Below are 18,881 nucleotides of genomic sequence, written 5' to 3' on the forward strand. Positions count from 1 at the left end.
GCACTTTGCTGCAGGTAAGCAAAATTTCTGTGATGTGGAGACAGTAGCAAATACTCATGAGTGAGAAATAATGAAAACCTTTCTACCCTTATAAAACAGAGGAAAACAAACTTGGAAACAGGATGACTTTATTGCCTGCTTCATTAGATATAGTTAATAAAGTTCAGACTGCTAAACAGAAAAATCGTTTAATTGCTGTCTTCCTCCAATGTGGTGATACATTTCAAACCTTGCTATAAAAAACAAATCAGTTGAATTAGAAGTCCTAAAAATATTACTGGAGCAACAGAACAACACTCATGATTTGTCAGGGATGGATTCTACATGTAAACTTAAGAGTTTTGTAATGGTTTTTCTACATGTAGGGTGCTTATTTTCTGACTGAAATTAACTCTTTGCAAATTCAATACGTTTTTGCAGCAACTGCGGAAAGCAAAGAATTTAGCCTAGCAGTGTTTCAGAGTTGGTGGGCAAGCATTGTCAATGGTGTCTTTCCACTCTGAAATTTGCTTCTGCTGGTGTCTGGTAGACTCCAGATGTGTTCATCTTCCTGTGTAATGCAAGGTCATTTTCCCTAATCTTTTGCCTGGGATGTGTGTGAAGGTTTTGTCTTTTTATGACTAAATTGCTGTTGATTTCCTGAGTTAAGTTATAGCTCCATTGATTCGTTTCACTGGGAAATAAGTTCACAAAAGTGCTAGCATAGAGTCAGGAAAGCATCTAGGGCAGTTAGCAGATATGCAGCAAAAAAATCTTTTCTGAAACAGTGAAATCGTGCCAAATTTCCCTAGGGAATATTGCTTCTGTTCATGAGTCTGGAAGGGGAAAGGAGATAGCCAGAATTCAATTGAATAGCGTGTAGAGGAAGTTGAAATTGAAGACGCATAAGCAGTAGGAAACCAACCTTGGGCTTGGTGTCATGTTTTGCAGTGTTAACAGCAAAGCCATCAAAATGAGTCATCCTAGTTATCAAACAAAGAGCAGGCCAATTGAGTGTGTATGCCAGTTAACTCTGGCTGTCCTGATGTTTAAATATTCTGTGTTTCCATGTCTAGCTTGATAAAATGTCTACACTATATGGATTTGCTTTCAGATAGGTTTTTTTTGAGATTCCATTCAGCTGTTTGTATACTGACTGTGTAATGCTCATCTCTGAAACTATACTGTAGCTCTTTCCTCTCATTGGTATGGTTAGGGAAAACTTGTGTGGTGTCATAAATGTTGCAGCCTAATAGTAAAGGAGTAGAAGATGGTATCAGAAGTTGTACGCACTTCCAGAAGGTAGCATTCATTTTTATGTGTGTAGAAAGACACTCTAGATCTTTATATAGCCTTTGAGTTAGTGTGTATAAATATTAAAATGAAAGTCATTGTATTTTCTTAAAGAACAGAAGGTGAGTTATTATATATATTAAATATGAGATTTGGAATATGCACATATAGTTTTTAATATTAACAATTAAATTAAAACCATTTGGATAGGCTGCAGACCCACATGTACCACAACCTGGCAAGACTTAAACATGTAATTTGGTTTCTGCAAATAATTTCTGTTCTTTTAGGAAGTCAGTTCTTGTGTCTTGGGGGATCCCAGTGCTGTGACTGTGTGTCACTAGTGACTGGTGTTACTAGTACCTTTTACATAGAAAACAGCCAGCTGAGGAGCAAAGTTCGTCAGTGTGTGCAAATACAGCTCATCTGTGATAACCCCAGTAAATCTAAAGGAAGTTTAGCCCTACAGTTATGAAAGATTCTTTAGAACTGTTTTCTAACCAGAATGTTAGGCAAATTGCTACCTGAAGTCTCTTTAAAGTAAGCTATGTTTGCAGAATTTTGTTTTCACAGCTTGCATATATAGCATCTTTAAAAAAAAAAGGGGGGGGGGGCACAAAACTGAAGGGAGGACTGAAAAACAAACTGACCTTTACATGTCTGTCTTTTAGCTGCACACATCATCATGGTGAGAATGAACTCACTTTTTTTTTTTAGCCCAAATTTGAGAAACTTTCAATGTAAAATTCCCCGAGGCTTCCTCTAGGGCTTCATAAGATAGTAACAAGTAGGGAGTGAGAATGGGGAGAAACAGAGGAAAAAGGAAATGGTATAAATCTGGAAAGGCTTTTCTTAACTGCTCAGATCAGCATTTCCGATATGAGACAAAATATGAAAATACGTCAGTAGACAAAAAACACATTTATTTGATGGATCTTTCTGAAATTGAGGTAACATCTGTCTAAAGATAGTATGAGTTTCTTCATGTAAGCGCAGAAATCCCTTGCAGTGTGAGGTCTCTTCATTCCCCTTACTCAGCACCTCCACAACATGTGTATTAATTTGTGTGCATTGATTTAAATTAATATAAAATCTGATCTGTTGAGATGAACCCTTCTCTCCTTTGCTTTCCTAATTTTTTTTCTATAAAAAATTAGGAGTGTTAATGAGCTTAAGATGCTGGTAGCAATCACCCATCTTTATGTGCAGCTCTGCAATATAAGCAAGCTGCTTTCAACACTTTGGATTTCATCATTGCAGTAGATGTGTACATTCTTACTTTTTAACGGTCCTCCTCTTCGGTTCTTGGCCTTGTCATACTAAGGTATGTGATCCATTTCAGAGCTGTGCCTGTGTTCAATTCTGTAACCTTACCTGGTCTTTTACATGTATGTGACTGATGGGAAGCTGGTTTCCGCTGTCCCTGTTATATCTGGTGTCTGCTCTGTTCATGAATACTTTAATGGCTGTGTATGTCAGGGAATTCAGAGAGGGATGTTTCTTATGTGACCATTTGTACACAGGAAGCATGGAGCTGAAAACCGGTGTACAAGACCTAATACTGTGTGTCCAAAAAGTAATATTTTTCCTTATTTTGGATACCTTCTTGGAAGTTTTCCTTTATGTTTCTTCTTGGGTACTTCTAATTGGACTAAAGCCATCTTTGTTGGCTCTTTGATACTATCTTCCGAAAGAGAATTAAATAACAAACTTGCATAGGTTTGGAATTACAGTTTGTTAGCTTCCTCTCTATGCATTACTTGTATTCTCACTTTCCAGGAAATAAAGTCACCAGACCTTTCTGAACAAGGCCACAATCAGTATGCCAGTGCTTGCTGTCGTAAGACTTACTGGAAAGCTCTTGTGACTGCCTGCAATGCTGATTCCTCTTCATAAAATCAGCTGTACTGCCAGGGGTGAGGAAGAGAGGGGCTTTGAGCTAAAGCAGTTGTTCTGAATCCGTCTAGTAGCCTGCTGTTGCTGAGAGGGAAGTCTTCTTCTCCTCTGACTCCTGCTGTTCTTTCTTTACTCTCAGCTGCTGAATCCTGCCTCTGCTGATGTGGGTTTGCACTGTCACATCCCTGTATGAGCCAACTGCAGAAAACTTTCTATTTTCATGGCTGTTGCATTTGTTCTTTGGTTAGATGTGTAGCCAAATAGGTTTCTGGAGGGGTGTGACAGTTGATAGAACTAGAAGTTCTAGCCGCAAGAAGTGGCTCAAATACGCCATGGGAAGGGACTCCTTTTCAGCAGCAGTGGTGGTGCTTTGTTGCCACCGTTCCTGGTCCTCGGATGAGTAAGCCAGTGTTCACATCTGTTGCCCGCAGCCATGTACTCCCAGCCTTGCATTTCCCACTCTGCTGTTTCAGCACATGGCCTGTTTTACCAGGTGGTGAAACAGATCACAAAACTAACTTGGACTGGAGGGGCAAGGGTTTGTTTTCATCTTGAATAGCATCTTAATGAGTACAGACAGCTAGGCCAACAAGAAGGGCCTCTGTGGGGACAGGAGTGGACATGTGAAGCGGTTGTTGCTTAAGCCAGCGTTACTGATAAAGAATTGCCAGCTGAGTAAGAGCCTGTTTTGGGGATCACTTCACATTATCCAGTGTGGCCCAAGCTTTGACCTGTGCTTTTTAGCCCTGCTGAGTGTCAGTGAAAGGCTATTGTCAGCTCTTTCTGCTCTCACCTTTTATATAGAAGAGCAGATGTTCAGTCCGAGAGTATGAACTTTATTTTTGCCAGCTCCAGACCACAAGTCACACTGGTAGCAGCTGAAAGACCCATTTACATGCCAGGATTGACTGATTGTATGTCTTAGGTGGTGCTAGCACATATGTACAGTAAGGCTATTTTTCTCCCTTGTCAGCAAGTTCCAAATTGTATGTGCTAGCAGTCTGCATCTTGCCCAGTGCATCTGGAAATAGGCAGGACCCAGAATGCATGGTCCATAATAGACTACTTCTATGGATGTTTTCTAGCATTTTGTGACATACACAGAAATATCCAGTGTACGACATGATATACAAAGTGTCTGCTCCTATCATGTACCCTGATGTTTGGAACTTCAAGCACTGGAATTTTAGAAAATTAGGAGGCTCTGTAAAATAAAGGTAGCATGCAATTAATTTTGGTGCATTAGGAACTGGGGCAGAACAATGCCAAAGCTTTAGATACTGCTTACATTTTACTTAACATGAACTGCTAGAATTGTCAGGAGGGTACATCCTGTGATCCTGTGGCAGTGAGAGGTATACGTCTTAACAAGCAACAATTTTAGAAACATTTCCTATAGTATGCAGAATAATGCTCTGCATTCTATAGGAAACAATTATACATAACAATAACAGTTGGTTGCTATGAATATAGAAGAGTCAATAAAAACTAAGTAGCAAAAATGGCTTAGTTTATAAGCAGTTTGCTTCATTGTTTGATGCAGATATTTACAATAAAAAAGGAAATACAATAACTGATGCATGCAAAAAAAAAATCTAGTTTTGTTATTTTTCTGTGTAGAGTTGAGCAACTTCAAAGAGCTCTCCTTTCTTTAAACCGCAGTGTCATCTCAGTGCCACCATTTTTGAGTCAATATATTTTTCTGTATCAAAAGGACATTGATACACTTGTGGCTAATTCCAGGTTTTACACATGGGTGTGTTCATGTGTGTGAGTAACCATGCTGGCACCTTGAAAGTCTTCAGGATAAAATTCAGAGCCATTTTGCACAGGAAAGAAAGAAAATGTTGGAAAAGATTAAAGTCCAAAGATACCAGTCCAATCTCCTTTAGAGTCTTAATTCTTTTTCTCTGCCAAATGTAATTTTACCTGTGCTTCAGAATAGATAAAGGAGTAGCTAGAAAACAGCTTGAGGGTCAGACCTACTAGAATATTCCCAGACTTCCTTCATTTTAAAAGCTAAGGTCAAAAGGTTCAAAGAATTAAAAACTTGTTTCTGGCTCCAACTGAGCATAAAGGCAAGTATTGATACAAGCTGTTCTGATTTCAACCATTTCAGGATTTGAATGTTCTGATAATTGCACAAATATCCTGCACGTTGTCACTGCTGAAGATGTGTAGAGTTTCATTTTTCGAAGAGGAATATTTGGTGAATGTCCTTTGTCTTTCTCATGTGTGGTTACAAGACTTAAGAGGGGTTTTGCTTTATAGACATAGTAACTTCTTAATTTTAATTTTGTTTTCAGAACCTTGTGTTCAGTAGCCACTGTAAAGCAGTTACTGGCTATTCAGATCATGTCATACATCGAAGGAGATCAGCTACCTCATGTATTCGGTGCTGCCAGGTGACTGAGCTGCCGTCCTTCCTGTGCATAGCCAGTCCACGGGTAAGTCCAAGTTAAGTTGTAAATTATGTATTTTCTATTGTGTTTTAAATCTTGTTAGAATTGTGTCTTAGGAACAGGATGATCTATTAGTTTCTTTTGGTTGGGTAAAACTGTTGCAAGGATATCCTTTTGCTACTGTATTCAATAGCATTTTTTTTCATAGGGGAAGTGACTGTAATGTGTACTGAAGGGAAAAGGAAAGTTGTAAGATGCACCCAACAGGATTTATTCTGAGATACATAGATTTCACTTTCACTCCTAATAGCAAAAGCAGTAAAATTGTAGAAGAGATTGTCAAGGAGGTTATTCCCCAGTAATCTAAGGGGGAGATGTAGGTATGATACGAACAGAATGGGTTGATTGTTTGGTCAACTCTGATGACAAAAAGGGGCTGAGGAGCAATGCTTTTTTGAAAAGCACGTTCATTTTCTCTCATTGCATCAGCTTATGCTCCAAAAAGGAAATACCAAATTTCAATATATAAGGGTTACTGGAGTTGGCATTTTCTAAACCTTTTGGATATTAAGTGGTACTGTTTAGGATTGTCCATCAACTATTAACAGAATTTTAAGATTACTTTAGCTGAGGTTTCCTGGGCTGACACAAGGGACATTCATGAGTCTGTGGCTATTGTTTTCATTCCATCTTGTTGGATCTTGACAAAGCTAGACAGCATGTACTTATATTAGCAGGCTATCGAGATGCTATATTCTTTAGTTACTGTTGATGTTACTGCTGTAGGCTTGATCAAACGGGGCTGCATGTGCAATTATATATTGGCCATCTGGAGAAGGGAGGATGGCAGGTAAGACTCTGCTTATGACCTACATGCTGCTCCTCAAGTCGAATTCATCTGTGCCTACAGCTCTAGGGGCCAGGAATCCAACTGAATTCTGAGAGTCACGTATCACCTTCCAGTCACGACATATTACCTGGTTCAAGAACAAGCAGTTTTTCTCAGAGTAAATTGTGAAAACCACTTCTTCAGATTCCTTTGATTTGTTGCTGTTTGTACTTAAATTTGCATTGCAGATGAATATGTTGAATACTTCCTATAGGTTAGGAAGGGAGGAGAGGAGCTCGGAAGGCTATGTAGGAAGGGGAAGGGAAAGATGGGGAGAGATCATATCTGACATACATTCTAGTGAATATAAATTGCTTGTTTTGGCTTGGCTGGTGTATAAAAATGATTAAGAGGGGGGCAAGGCTTTTTGTTTCTGGGAATACAAAGACTTAATTTTACGCTTGTTAGAGACTTTTGGCAGGAGTGTAGAAGACCTGAAACGGCAGAAAGAGCACATATGTTCTCAGGAAACGATAGCCTTCTGTTGTTGTTTGATCTGCGATGAATTTTGGGAAGTTAATGGAGCAAATGATAGAAATAGGAGCGTATGTTTATGTAGCAGCTGGGCGGGGGTAGTGGTGGCGGGGGGCTTTAGTGTTGTAGTTTTCTTTCTATGCAGGCAATTTTGCGGAGTACAGACAGGCCTCAGTCACAAAAAAAGTAACTTGGAGGATGGATCTTGTATTCATTAAAGAAGCTGATTAATTTGGTTTAAGAGTAATATTGTTATTTTAGTTTAGCAGTTCAGTAGATTGCAGTGGTGAGAAGTGGTTTTGGGCATCTCACAATTCTGAAAGGTTAACTTTGCCTGGAGATAAATGCAGGAAGCATTTCACAGTTACCCTAACTAAACTGAGTTATTGGATTTAAGGTGGCAATGCATTCCTACACACCTATCACTATATTTTTTTTGCTCTATTTCTGAACCATAACTGTTACATTCAGTCAGTTTGACGATGTGTTGACATAGGAGTGTTTAGTACTAAGGACTACCCTACCTTCTGTTACAAGTAAAACCACAAAAAACAAACCTGGGGAAAAAAAAAAAACTTAAAAAACTTAAAAAACTCTCCTTCCTCTTCCTAAGGAGAGAGGAAGACCATGAACAAGCTTGAATGGAAGATATTTTTTTTATCTGTTTCAGAAATGTGTCGGTTTTTCTTGTAAGGCCATGTAGAAGACGCAGAACTCTACCCTAGAAGTGTATGTATGTATTTAAAAAAGTGTGGAGCTGACAGTAAAGGTAGCCTTATGTCCTCAGATGTTAGTCAGTGTTACACAGGCGTACTTCCTACATGGGAGTTTTGTTCTTGTTCATGTAGAAATCATACTGAGGCACACACAAAGTTTGTCTCAAGATTGTCTCCTACTAGCTCTTCCTTTAAGTGAGGTATTACTGAAAGATAGTTTGTAGAATTTTATGATGTGGCTTTATTTTTCCTTTAAAAATCCTAGTGTACAAATCTCCGTGTTGATTTCGGTATATAAGCCAGGTTTCTGTGTCAGAAATTGGTCTGCTCTGTTTTGTGTGTAGTGGCTGGGGGGGCTCGATTGGCCGGGAAAAAAAAAAAAAAAAAGAGTGTTTGTTCCACGCTATCCTGCGTAGAAATATGAACTGAAATGTGATGGTTAATAGTGTCCTTTAAAAGAAAAAACCTCAGTCTGTACCATCGTTGTGGTGTACATCAGTATTCAGGCAAGACTTGAGTTGTGAGAGGGTTTTGCCTTCTCTCACAAAAGACAGTCCTATGCGTCGGCTGCAGATGGCAGTACAAGGTAGCATCAGCTCCAACAGTGCCTAGTAAGTAGTGGGAATGTGTACAAAATCTTACTTAACACAGTCCCTCTCAATTTGTAGGGTTTCATGTGACTGTGTGCATAGATCTGTAAGCCAATCTGGTTTAAAAATAGCTCTTACTTTGCAAAACAATAGCTTTACCATTATTGTTAAGATTTGTGTGCTGCTTTCAATTTCATTTTGATATGCACTATAACGGTGCTTAGGAATCTCTTTGGACATTTCATAGAATCATAGAATACTTTGGGTTAGAAGGGACCTTTAAAGGTCGTCTAGTCCAACCCCCCTGCAACGAACAGGAACATCTTCAACTAGATCAGGCTGCTCAGAGCCCCGTCCAATATGACCTGGAACGTTTCCAGGGATGGGGCGTCTACCACTTCTCTGGGCAACTTGTGCCAGTGTTTCACCACCCTCATTGTGAAAAATTTCTTTCTTATATCTAGTCTAAATCTACCCTCCTTTTAGTTTAAAACCATTACCCCTTGTAATTAATTTTGCCCTTGCAAAAATAAGTTGTTTGTGAGATTAACATCTTCCTATGAGAAGAGCTCCTGTAAAAGAGGAGTGGACCACAGGCTTCCACTGGGAAGATCTTGCTTGATACCTTTTACTTTGAGTTAGCTGGTAAATGTTCAGAGAGGAGCAGACAGCATCTAGGATGTCAAGCAGTCTGTCCTGAGGTATGGGTAGCTCTCTTCATCTTACAGTTCTAAAGTACAATATTTAAAACTATGGATATTTAAATGATTTTATTGCTTAGCATTTAGTTAAGCTATTAATATATTTTCATTTGCATGATACAATGTTATATGTTATTTTCAATATGTAGCAGTTCATTATGTCACACCAGAGTAAGCTGGAACAAAAAATTCATCCTCCTTCAAATACATAAAAGCTTTTTGGCTGCCGTGCAAAGCTAGTTCTTTCACTGCATTTAATGTTTCAATTGTCCCATTATCGACTCAATTTCTACCCTTTCTCGATTCTCCAAAAACTCAGCTACTTACTGTTCACCATCAAACCTTACAGACTCCCATACTGTTTCTTCCTATACAGTGCTCTCTCCTCTTTTAAAATGTGAAAACTTTCACAGATTTTATTTCCTCTGCATTCCTTTTAATTTGTTATGTTGCTTTTCATAGTCCCCTAGGTAATGTGTTCATTTTGCACACTGTTAGGACTCATGACAATGTGAGTGAATCAACAAGGATGATTTATGGCTGAAATAAAAGCAACAATGACTGCTAAAGTAGTGATTTCTTTGCTTCCTATATTGGTGAAGAAACTAACAAAGCATTGCAAATTTTTAACTTTTCTCTGTTTTAAGCCCATGCTGTAAGGTTAATTGTCTAATATTAATATTTAGTTTAATTTTTAAGTGAATTTACAATATGTTATTAAGTCTCCTGATAGCATGTGAAAGCTTTTACTAGCTTTCTTTTGTAAATTAGGTTATAAATAAGCTTTTGTAAATGCTTACCCCAGAACATTGGCCCAAAACAGACTTACATTCATAAAAGATAGGAGGAAGAAGTTGTCAGTCTGCATTTTTATTGGAAAGTTGCTTGTGCTAGATAGTGCATTGCTGTGTATTATATTTGAGTGAGAGTGTTGTATTTGTTGTATTTGCTTTGGATCATGCAGTTTAACTCTTAGTGAAGTATCTGGAGAAAAACCCAACAGAGTAGGCTGTCCTGGTATGTACCATGACTCAGTTACGCTTTTGGGTTTTCTTACTTCAGTGCCTTGAAGTTGTCCTTTACCCTGATAAGGGAGAGAGAAGAGAAAGCTATATAGGATAGCCTTGTCTGCCAGCATGAACTCTTACAGCACCTTCAGACCTTACAACCATCAGCATACAGCCGCTTGGCTAACATGTACCTACCACACTCTGTCCAGATTTGGGTGGATGGGGCAGAGCACGGGGAGTTAAAAGTGGTGGAGCCATAGCTCACATGGCATGAAATCAGAGTTCCTGTGTTTGCAACACTGGTCTGGCCAGCTGGGTTTTATGTGCTGAAGCAGGTAACAGGGCAAGGGATTCATAGAATGGCCAGAAGAAAAAGATCACCCTGTGCTCACTTGCACTGTTTCTGGGGCCCACTGCTGTTCAAATCAGCTGTCAAGCCCGAGAAACATACTGTTCCAAAATGGGCCTGTTTTCCTGTCCATTTTTTTCCTTTCTAATTTTTATATTATTATAATTTTAAATTATCACATGAATTTCTTTTAAGGACGATATGTAACTCTCATCTCTGCTGAACAAATACTTGATTGTGAAGGGCAGAAATAAAAAATAAAAAATAAAAACCTAGGCAAAATGAGAGGTACAGCAAGGATATTATTCTTTTACTCTCAGCTTTGCTGTCAGTTGTGTAGCAATTGGCACAAGGCATTGTTTATCGAAAGGCAAGTAGTCTGTGCTTAGTCATTCATAGGACTTTTTTTGTGGTGCGGGGAGATGATGTACCTTTGCTTATTTTAAGCCCAGACTAAGATTATTTTCTATTTGTACATGTCAGTCATGATTTGACTTTGAAATTTGATCCTGTGGGAAGGTACCTGAACTGGGGATTTGGAGATGAGAGGAAATCTGAACAAGAATATTGGTTATTATTTTACTTGTAGGTAACAGCTGTGCCGCTGGAGTGTTACTGCAATGACCGAAGTGCAGAGTACGAGCGCAGGGCACTGAAGGAAGGAGGAAGTCTTGAAGCAAAGCAGTGTGTACTCAATGGGGCCCCTGAGCTAGCAGCTGACTGGCTGAAGCAATGCTCCCAGTTCTTCCCAGAGTATCCAGGAGGGCTGTTAGGGATCAGGCCTCAGAACGGCTGGTCTTTTATCAGGATACCAGGTAAGTTTGGAGGTTGTCATGGAACAGAGATGAGATAAATAAGGACATCTGGTCTTCAGTGGTAATTACACTTGGTTATGGGCTTTTTGAGGGTGTGGTTGTGTGTTTGTTTTTCCTCTTGAGTGAAAGTTAACCCTGGTATCTTAAAATACAGTGTGGTTTCACATCCTCTGTCTGGAGTAAAGCTGCCAATGGACACTGAACAAGTCTAATACAAACTTTTCTAAGGCTTACAAACCTCTCTTAGCATGTCAGCCCTCCAAATGACTGTAAAAAGATGGATTTGCTTACTAAAGCACAGTCTGCTTTCACAGCCAAATACTACTTTGAGGTTGGAGATAGGAAGGTTGCAGGAAAAGTAACAGTCATACCTTGCCTCCTAGTGTGTTGGAAGACATCTGGCAGTCTACCATGAGAAGGATGGGTTTGGGGACCAAGTTCGGAGGAAATTGGCCTGGAAAACAAGGCATGAGGGATTTACTGAGTTTCAGTTGGAATAAAAAAGACTTACACATATTTCCTGGTAAAGTGGGGGGAAAGGTACCAGTGTACTAGTAAAGTAAATGCACTTTTCCTAGAATTAGAATTTTTTCCTGGAATTAGACTAAAGTAATCCAAAATTTGCTAGAATTTGATTGCCAATACTGCAGTGACTTTCATGGGCCAGACACACTCTAGCTGTCGCGAAGATGGTACTGAGCAGTGAGCAGAGTTCTGTAGAAAGTACTGGAGATCTGAGAGATAGCCAAGAGGAAAAACAGCTTACACTGCCAGATGTTAAGTTATTCCCAGACCCTTTTGGGTCAAGGATGTTTGGCAGGGGAAGTTAGTACAGTAAAAGGAAAATGGCCTTTTGCTTGCTACAGTCTGATTTAAGAAGGTACTTCATAAGTATTTGGAGTCATTTGAAGCACATGCACATTTGTGCCTATGTAATGGAGAAACCATTTTTCATGAGCTTGCACTAGGTTAATGTTCAATGACAGTTGATGATTTTATATAGTTTCTTCAGGAATTCATTGAAATGTTTATCAGTTATTTGGAAACAGAAAATTCATAGCTGCAGCAGAAAGGAGGGAAATAGTGAAGGGATAAATTAAGGTAGAAGGCGTGGATAGAAAAATTAAGTATCCAATGTAGAACTGCATTCTCTTGAAAAGACTTCTATTTTAAGCTGATGACTTTGCCATCAGCAAAAATTTGTAGAGGAATAACAATGGGGTACAAGAAGCTTACAGGAGTGAGTGAATAGGTGCAAGGTTAGGCAAATTGTTTTCAAAGCACAGCAAAGAATTTGGTTGAGAGGGTGGTTGGAGTGAGTATGTTATGTACAGCCATCTTAATTTAGGAGGTGCTGGAGCTACAAGTGGATTAAAAAAAAGTATTTACATACAGCTGTGTTTTAATTAGGTAGAAAGTAGCAACCCTAAACTTACTCTAAGAGGAGAGGGCACATAACACAACAGGACAGCTCTGTTTATACATGCAGGAGCAGGCGCAGTGCATTACAGAAAGAGACTCGTGCTGAAGGAGCCATCTCCAAGGCTGAAGTCTAGCAAGTGTCGAATGGAACGATAGGTGTGAAGGTCTACAGTGAATAGGTGACAAGAAGAAAAGGGGATACCTCTCTCCTAACCCTGATCTATCCTCTCCCAGACTCAGCGTTCCCAGTACCCTGGCAGCAGGCTCAACTGTGATCACTGTGGGAATCTCTTGAGGCTTTTCCTGTTCTTTGAAAGAAAAATGGTCCTGGATTAAATGGCAGGAAGTGTCTGAGTCCTTTTAGCATCGATAAAAAGCACCGGCCTCACTGGCTGTTTACTGTGAGAGCCAACTAGCTCCTCACTGACCCCATTGTGCCGTGCAGACTGTCGGGAGGGGAACCAGGGGTGTCAACTGGAACCCAGACTTTATCTCTCTTTCCTCTGCTTTTTGCATGTCCAGAGGCACTTTTTCTCATTCTCCAGAGAGTGGTGAGCCCAGCTACAATCATCAGCCAGAGCTCCTGACTGGGGTTATTTTAAGTCATAATCATTTGTAACTATTCTTCCCAGGCTATAGGATCCCACTGTATCCCCATGTAGATAATTTATGTCCATATCCCTGTGTGGCTGGAGGCAGGGACTTCCCCCCTGACCCCGACTGAAAGACATACAATATGATTTTACAGTTATTTTCTTTTTGGTCTGGTTCTCTTTTCTTGTTTATTTCATACAATGCTGAAGAACACAAAAATTGCGTCCTAGGGAGGATTCTTTGACGTGCAGTCCAGGACCTCTGTTTCCTGACTGTCGTAAAATGTTAAAAGTTCCTTCTTTGATGCTATTAAAAAAAAAAAAAAAATTCCAAAGACATTGTCATTGGATGTTTTCACCAATCTTTAAAACTGGAAAATGCAGAATTGCAAATTTTGGAAATCGCATTTAAAAAAGAAGCAAACCACCTTTTTCTTCTCCCAAGGTAAAAGGGAATGAGAAATAGAAGTGAGAGAAACAAGAGGTGGAAGACACTTTTTTTTCTCTTTTGAATAGTTACTGTGTTTTCTGAAGATGGCGTGAACAAATAAATACATTTTCTGTTACTGCTTTCCAGAATTTGTCCTTTGAAGCACTAGGTGGCAGGCTTTAAGCATGCAAAAATATCTTGGAAAACAGTGGTATCAAGATAGCACACTTAAGGATGCCATGTTAAAGTCAAATGGTTTTCTCTTCCACAGACGAGAAATCTTCTTTTGTTAGTTCTGGTTTGCTTTCCTTAAAAAAAAAAAAATCTTTCTCACCAGTGCAGTCTGCTCTGATGGTAAGATATTGGACAAATTACGAACTGTTAACAAGCTGCTAACCTTTCAGGCTGTAAGACCATCTGTAAATAAGTTCTTTACGTGTAATTTGCATTTTATTGCTATTTAAAAATAGTAACTTACACAATGGAGACCTAAGGAGCCAGCAGCAAAGGACACGCATCATTTCCAGTTACCAAAACTTAATTCTACCTATTCATGCCTGCGAGAGAAAAACAGTAGCATTTGGCTTTTGGAAACTTGCTAATATGTTAATCTGAGCCAATGGAGACTGACTTTTGAACAGACCCTGTTTGTTCTCTCAGTTTCCTTCCAGTCAGATGGCTTTTGGTTAATAATCATATTAGCTTGTCATGTATATCTAGACTTTTCATGTTGCTTCAGTTGGTTCATTCTGAAATAGCAAGCTGACCAATTAGAATAAAAGCAGAATGTCATGGCTGTATGGATTTAAAAGGAAGAATAACATTTCGTATAAAGAGTAAACATTCCTACTGTGCAGAGTTTTTTGACTTACACAGATGTATTTTAAAACCAAGTAACTATGTCATTTCCATTTTTACTTAATTGCCTAAGTCAAAGTTTGGTCTTCCTTAGAAGAATACATGAAACTATTAACTATTTGTACGTAACTGAGACCAAATTCTGTGCTAGAGATGAGTGCGTCATTATATTGCACTTAGAACAAATGCCAGCCTGAGCAGTGATCTTGAGTTTTCCTTACAGTGTCTCCTTGTCTTGGCTCTCTAGTTGAAGGATTCCCTAAGGTAGTTGGTAACGATTCAAGCAATGATGTGGCACTTGCTCGTGGCAAAGCAACAAGATCACCATCAAAAGAGTAGATCCCCATAATTCCAGCATCAAGTCCAGCACTTTTTAGGAGCACTGTTGTGTGATCTGTACTCCTCTGTTCCACTAGTATGACCTTGTTTTTAGCTATATTAGAGTGCATGATGCTCAGATGAATGAATTAATTTTTGTATATACCTTTTTTTTAATCAGGGTATTGTGCAAGACAGTTAACTGCCTTACAGAAAGCTGGATTTTCTTCAGCCCATGAGTTAATTCATTCTGTGCAATGAGAAGTGTGCGGAAGTGTTACCTGCTCAGACGTTAGAGAATGGTACCTGCTAGACATGTCAATAATATTTGAGTTCTGTACTAGCCTGTACCATCTGCAGTTGTCAACTTTCCGTTTTGGCTGTAAACCTACATTCAGACATCCCAAAGAATAAAGAATCATCAGTGGCCTTTCCAACAGATAATTTTTTTGGAAGAAAATTTCTCTTCATCCTCTTTCAACCGTCATGTATTGTTTACTGAAGTTTATGTACAGAATGTACAAACAGGAAGATCTCCTTCCTGAAAAATACTTCATGAGCAGTGCTGAAATAGAGAGCACATGAAGTATAAAACCTGACATGACTTAAAAGATTGCCATCTGGAAACCTTTCTTAAAAAAACCAAACACAAAATCCAAAAAGGGGAGAGCAGGGAAGAAAAAGAAAAGTTAAGGCAGGGGCTGTTATTCTACAGCGACCTAGAGAACTGTTCTTCACTTCCCATGTTGGTGAGGGGTTTGATCTTGAAACTAGATTTAAAGGATCTAAGCTTTAGAGGATGAGTCTAAAGCTCAGCAGCAGGTAGCAGCAAATGTCCAAAGGACAGCATTTTAATGTGTGAAGTGGAGAAAAATTTCTTCAACTGGTAAGGCATGTTGTGGTTATTGATCTGGTCAGAATGAATCCTTAGATGAGGGAAATGTCTGTCCAGAAAAATGATTGAGTCCATACTCATGAGGAGCTCAGTCTGTGATTAGATTTTGCCACGTGGCTATATTCATATACTCCTGTCCCAGCAAACAAAAGTTATTGTTAGCAGTGTGATTTTAAGTGTCAGCCAGGAGGGATGTTGCAGTTTCGTCCATCACAACTTGTTACTTTAGGGATTAGAATGCAGTGAAGTGCTAGGAAAACTTAGAAGTTAACTTCTTGCATGTAGTTGTTTATTAGTTACCTGCTTTTCCTCCATTTCCTTTTAGACAAAGAGAGTCTGATCACTGACAGTGGAAAACTTCATGCTCTTGATCTTCTGTTGACACGGCTGAAATCTCAAGGACACAGGGTTCTCATCTACTCCCAGATGACGCGGATGATTGACTTACTGGAGGTAGGAGAATATAGCCTACAGAAGACAAATTCTGAAGATGCAGATTTAGCAACAATGCTTTAGAGAAAATACTTTAATTTGGATGCAGCAAACCTGATGTAAAATTATTATACTGAAGGATACCCAGTAAATGCATTAATATGAGAATATAAGAGCTGCCATACAAGGTTATACCTAAGTCCAGCCTAGTGTTGTGTTTCCACCAGTGTACAACAGCAGCTGGTACGGAGAAAATGTACAAGATGATACTTCACAACTGGTCTCTCAGTGTCCGGCAGTTTGCAGCTCAAGGGCTGCAATCAAGCCAGATGTGCCTTCTGTGTATTCAGTAATCTTTTTCATGAAATTGTTCAGTTGCGTCTTGAGTCTTTGTAAATTCTTGCTGTTTGCACTGCCCTGTGGCGAGGGGTTGCATGGCTTAAATATCCTCTTTTGCTGGTTTTGAACTACTTCCTTCTATTTTCATTTTATGCCGGTGCGTCCTTTTATTGGAAGGAAGAGGGGGAACAGTGATTAATTTTACATTGTTTGTTGCTTGTAATTTCACAGACTTTTTACTGTTTCCCTCTACCATCTTATTCCTGTGCAGAAGTTTGTCGGATGTTAATAATAAGAGGTTCTCTGGCATACATGATATGAAAGAAATTAGTAATTAAGTCAATACTCATTATTTAAATACAGTCACTCTGCCTCAGAAAAAACACCAACAAATCAGTATTTGATTAGTAACCATGCCACCAAAGAGTTAATCTGAAGAGATTAGTAGGAGAACTATTAAGTTGGTTTCCTATTGGTAATACTTAAAATGCTTAGAAAGAAATTTTTCTATTTCTCCGGGCTTCTGTTGAAGACAGCAAAGTTTGAATTTTCAGCTGGATCTGAAAAAAGGAATATATTATGTAACAATGCCTCTGTCCCTTATCAGTGAAGGATTAGTAGTAATAACTTCTATGACTGTCTAATTCTGAGTAAGAAAATAGGAGACTTAATGTACCTTAGTTTCAGAGAGTCAACCCTGATAAAGTTTTCTGACTGTGAATACATAGCAGGTGGGAAAATAATTTGCGTTTGGCAGTATAGGTTCAGTACTGCTAAAACATCAAGGTCCTGTGATCCTTCAGCCATTAGTCCTAGGTGTACATGGGCTCACTCAGCAGTGTTTGACATGGGATACTGTCTTCTCCACAATAAAGTGAAGAGAAAAAGTGAGAAGCCTGAATCAATAGCTGCCTAAATCATGAGTCCTGTATGAGCAAGAATGCATTTTAAGGTCAGCAGTTAATAGTTCAATAACAAATGACAAGCTGAATTTTGTTTTTGCTGCTGTGTAGAAAAACAGAACTTGCATGGTTGCAATTCTGTATTTTGGCTCTTTGCCCAGCATTGCTTCATATGCCTCTTTTTTGGCAAACAATTGACATGGTGCAGGTCTGTTGACACCCTGCATTACACCATGAAGCTTATAAAGCTGAGTGTTTAGTACTTCTGTCTTTTCTATTAGCATTCCATTTTAAAGGCTTGGGAGCACACCATTCTGCTATTCTACCTCCTAAGTGCTCAACTTTACTTGTTGGGTTTTATTACCCAAACAAGCCACCTACCAAGTCCTCTGTTTTTCCTTCTTCCCACCCATGTAACCGAAGCTGGAGTTAAGCAAGCTAAAAATCAAGTAAGGACTCAGTTTGTAAGAAAACCCTTCCAAAGTTGTGTAGCAGTAGATACTACTTTTTTTTTTCCCAACATGAAATATCAAAATACATCCCCTCTGCCTACTTGAATATGAAAGAACATATGTCCTATTTCTTTTAACAGTATTTTGACTATGTCAGTGTAACTGCTATGATATCATTCTAACCTAATCTGTGCAGGGCAGAGAGCACAAAACACGTTCTTTACAAAGTTATAAAGCCATGTTTGTTTGATTTAGCTTCAAATGAAGAACTGCTGCTTAATTCAGCCATTATAAAATGGCAGGTACAAATACAAAGAGGAAAATTATTTTCTTTCAACAGAAGGGGATAAAGTATAATTTCAGTACTGTTATTTCATGCAGCTGTGTATTTCATACTTTTTAAGATTGTCATGTTTGTTTTTCTCAACGCGATTGCTTTCTCCTGTATGGAAGAGCAATTGTCCATGATTTCAGTGGGAATCCCATCATATTCATGTGATGAGGGGTCAAATTATATTCTGCATGATGTAAAATGTCTCAGTTACATTCTACCAAAAGTTTATTAGTTGTGTTAAAACATAATAGTACTCAATTTGGACTAGGAAGTAACAAGAAGGGAAAACATTTTATAGATTTTGAGAAGGTATCAATGCTGAAGCCCAGAAGAGCACTGACTTTAACGGCACTGCATCCTTACCATACTTGAGTCATTGTGTGTTGTTCATTTCCTGTATAGGTACTCTGTTGCCAGGGCAACTGTCATTATTTTTCCTAGACTGATACTTCTTGGTGACCTCTTACACTAAACAAGATGGGCAAGTAGATTTTTCAAGCAGGTCTAGTATAAGTATCCCTATATGAGATTAATGCCCCCCCAGGAGGCTTACCCCAGCCCATCATTCTTTGTGGGACCTAGAAAAATGAGCAGTCAAGTGCCTTCCACAATTACAGTAGAGATCAGGTATATTACTACCTAAATAGTTTCTTTGCCATCAGTGCGCTCTTTTTTTCTTTGTTAAGCTAAAAGCATGCCATTTCTGTGAGTGATCAAAGCGCTAAACTGCTGACATAGTGTAGTATAAGTTGCAATGTTTTTAGGCTGTTTTATTTTTCTTACTTGAAAGAG

General features: G+C 38.9%; 1 protein-coding gene across 1 annotated transcript in view; it reads left to right on the plus strand.

Annotated features, from left to right (window-relative positions):
* INO80 (INO80 complex subunit) overlaps nucleotides 1–18,881 on the plus strand; it is a 58,375-nt gene that overhangs the window by 25,994 nt on the left and 13,500 nt on the right. Inside the window, exons 23-26 of the mRNA XM_010286352.1 lie at nucleotides 1–14; nucleotides 5,475–5,615; nucleotides 10,889–11,114; nucleotides 15,956–16,083. The exon at nucleotides 1–14 is cut by the window's left edge and continues 170 nt beyond it. Of these exons, the coding sequence (XP_010284654.1) occupies nucleotides 1–14; nucleotides 5,475–5,615; nucleotides 10,889–11,114; nucleotides 15,956–16,083 (509 nt within the window). The remainder of the gene's footprint in view (nucleotides 15–5,474; nucleotides 5,616–10,888; nucleotides 11,115–15,955; nucleotides 16,084–18,881) is intronic.

The sequence above is a fragment of the Phaethon lepturus genome, unplaced genomic scaffold (genome assembly GCF_000687285.1).
Source record: "Phaethon lepturus isolate BGI_N335 unplaced genomic scaffold, ASM68728v1 scaffold12794, whole genome shotgun sequence".
Taxonomy (NCBI): domain Eukaryota; kingdom Metazoa; phylum Chordata; class Aves; order Phaethontiformes; family Phaethontidae; genus Phaethon; species Phaethon lepturus.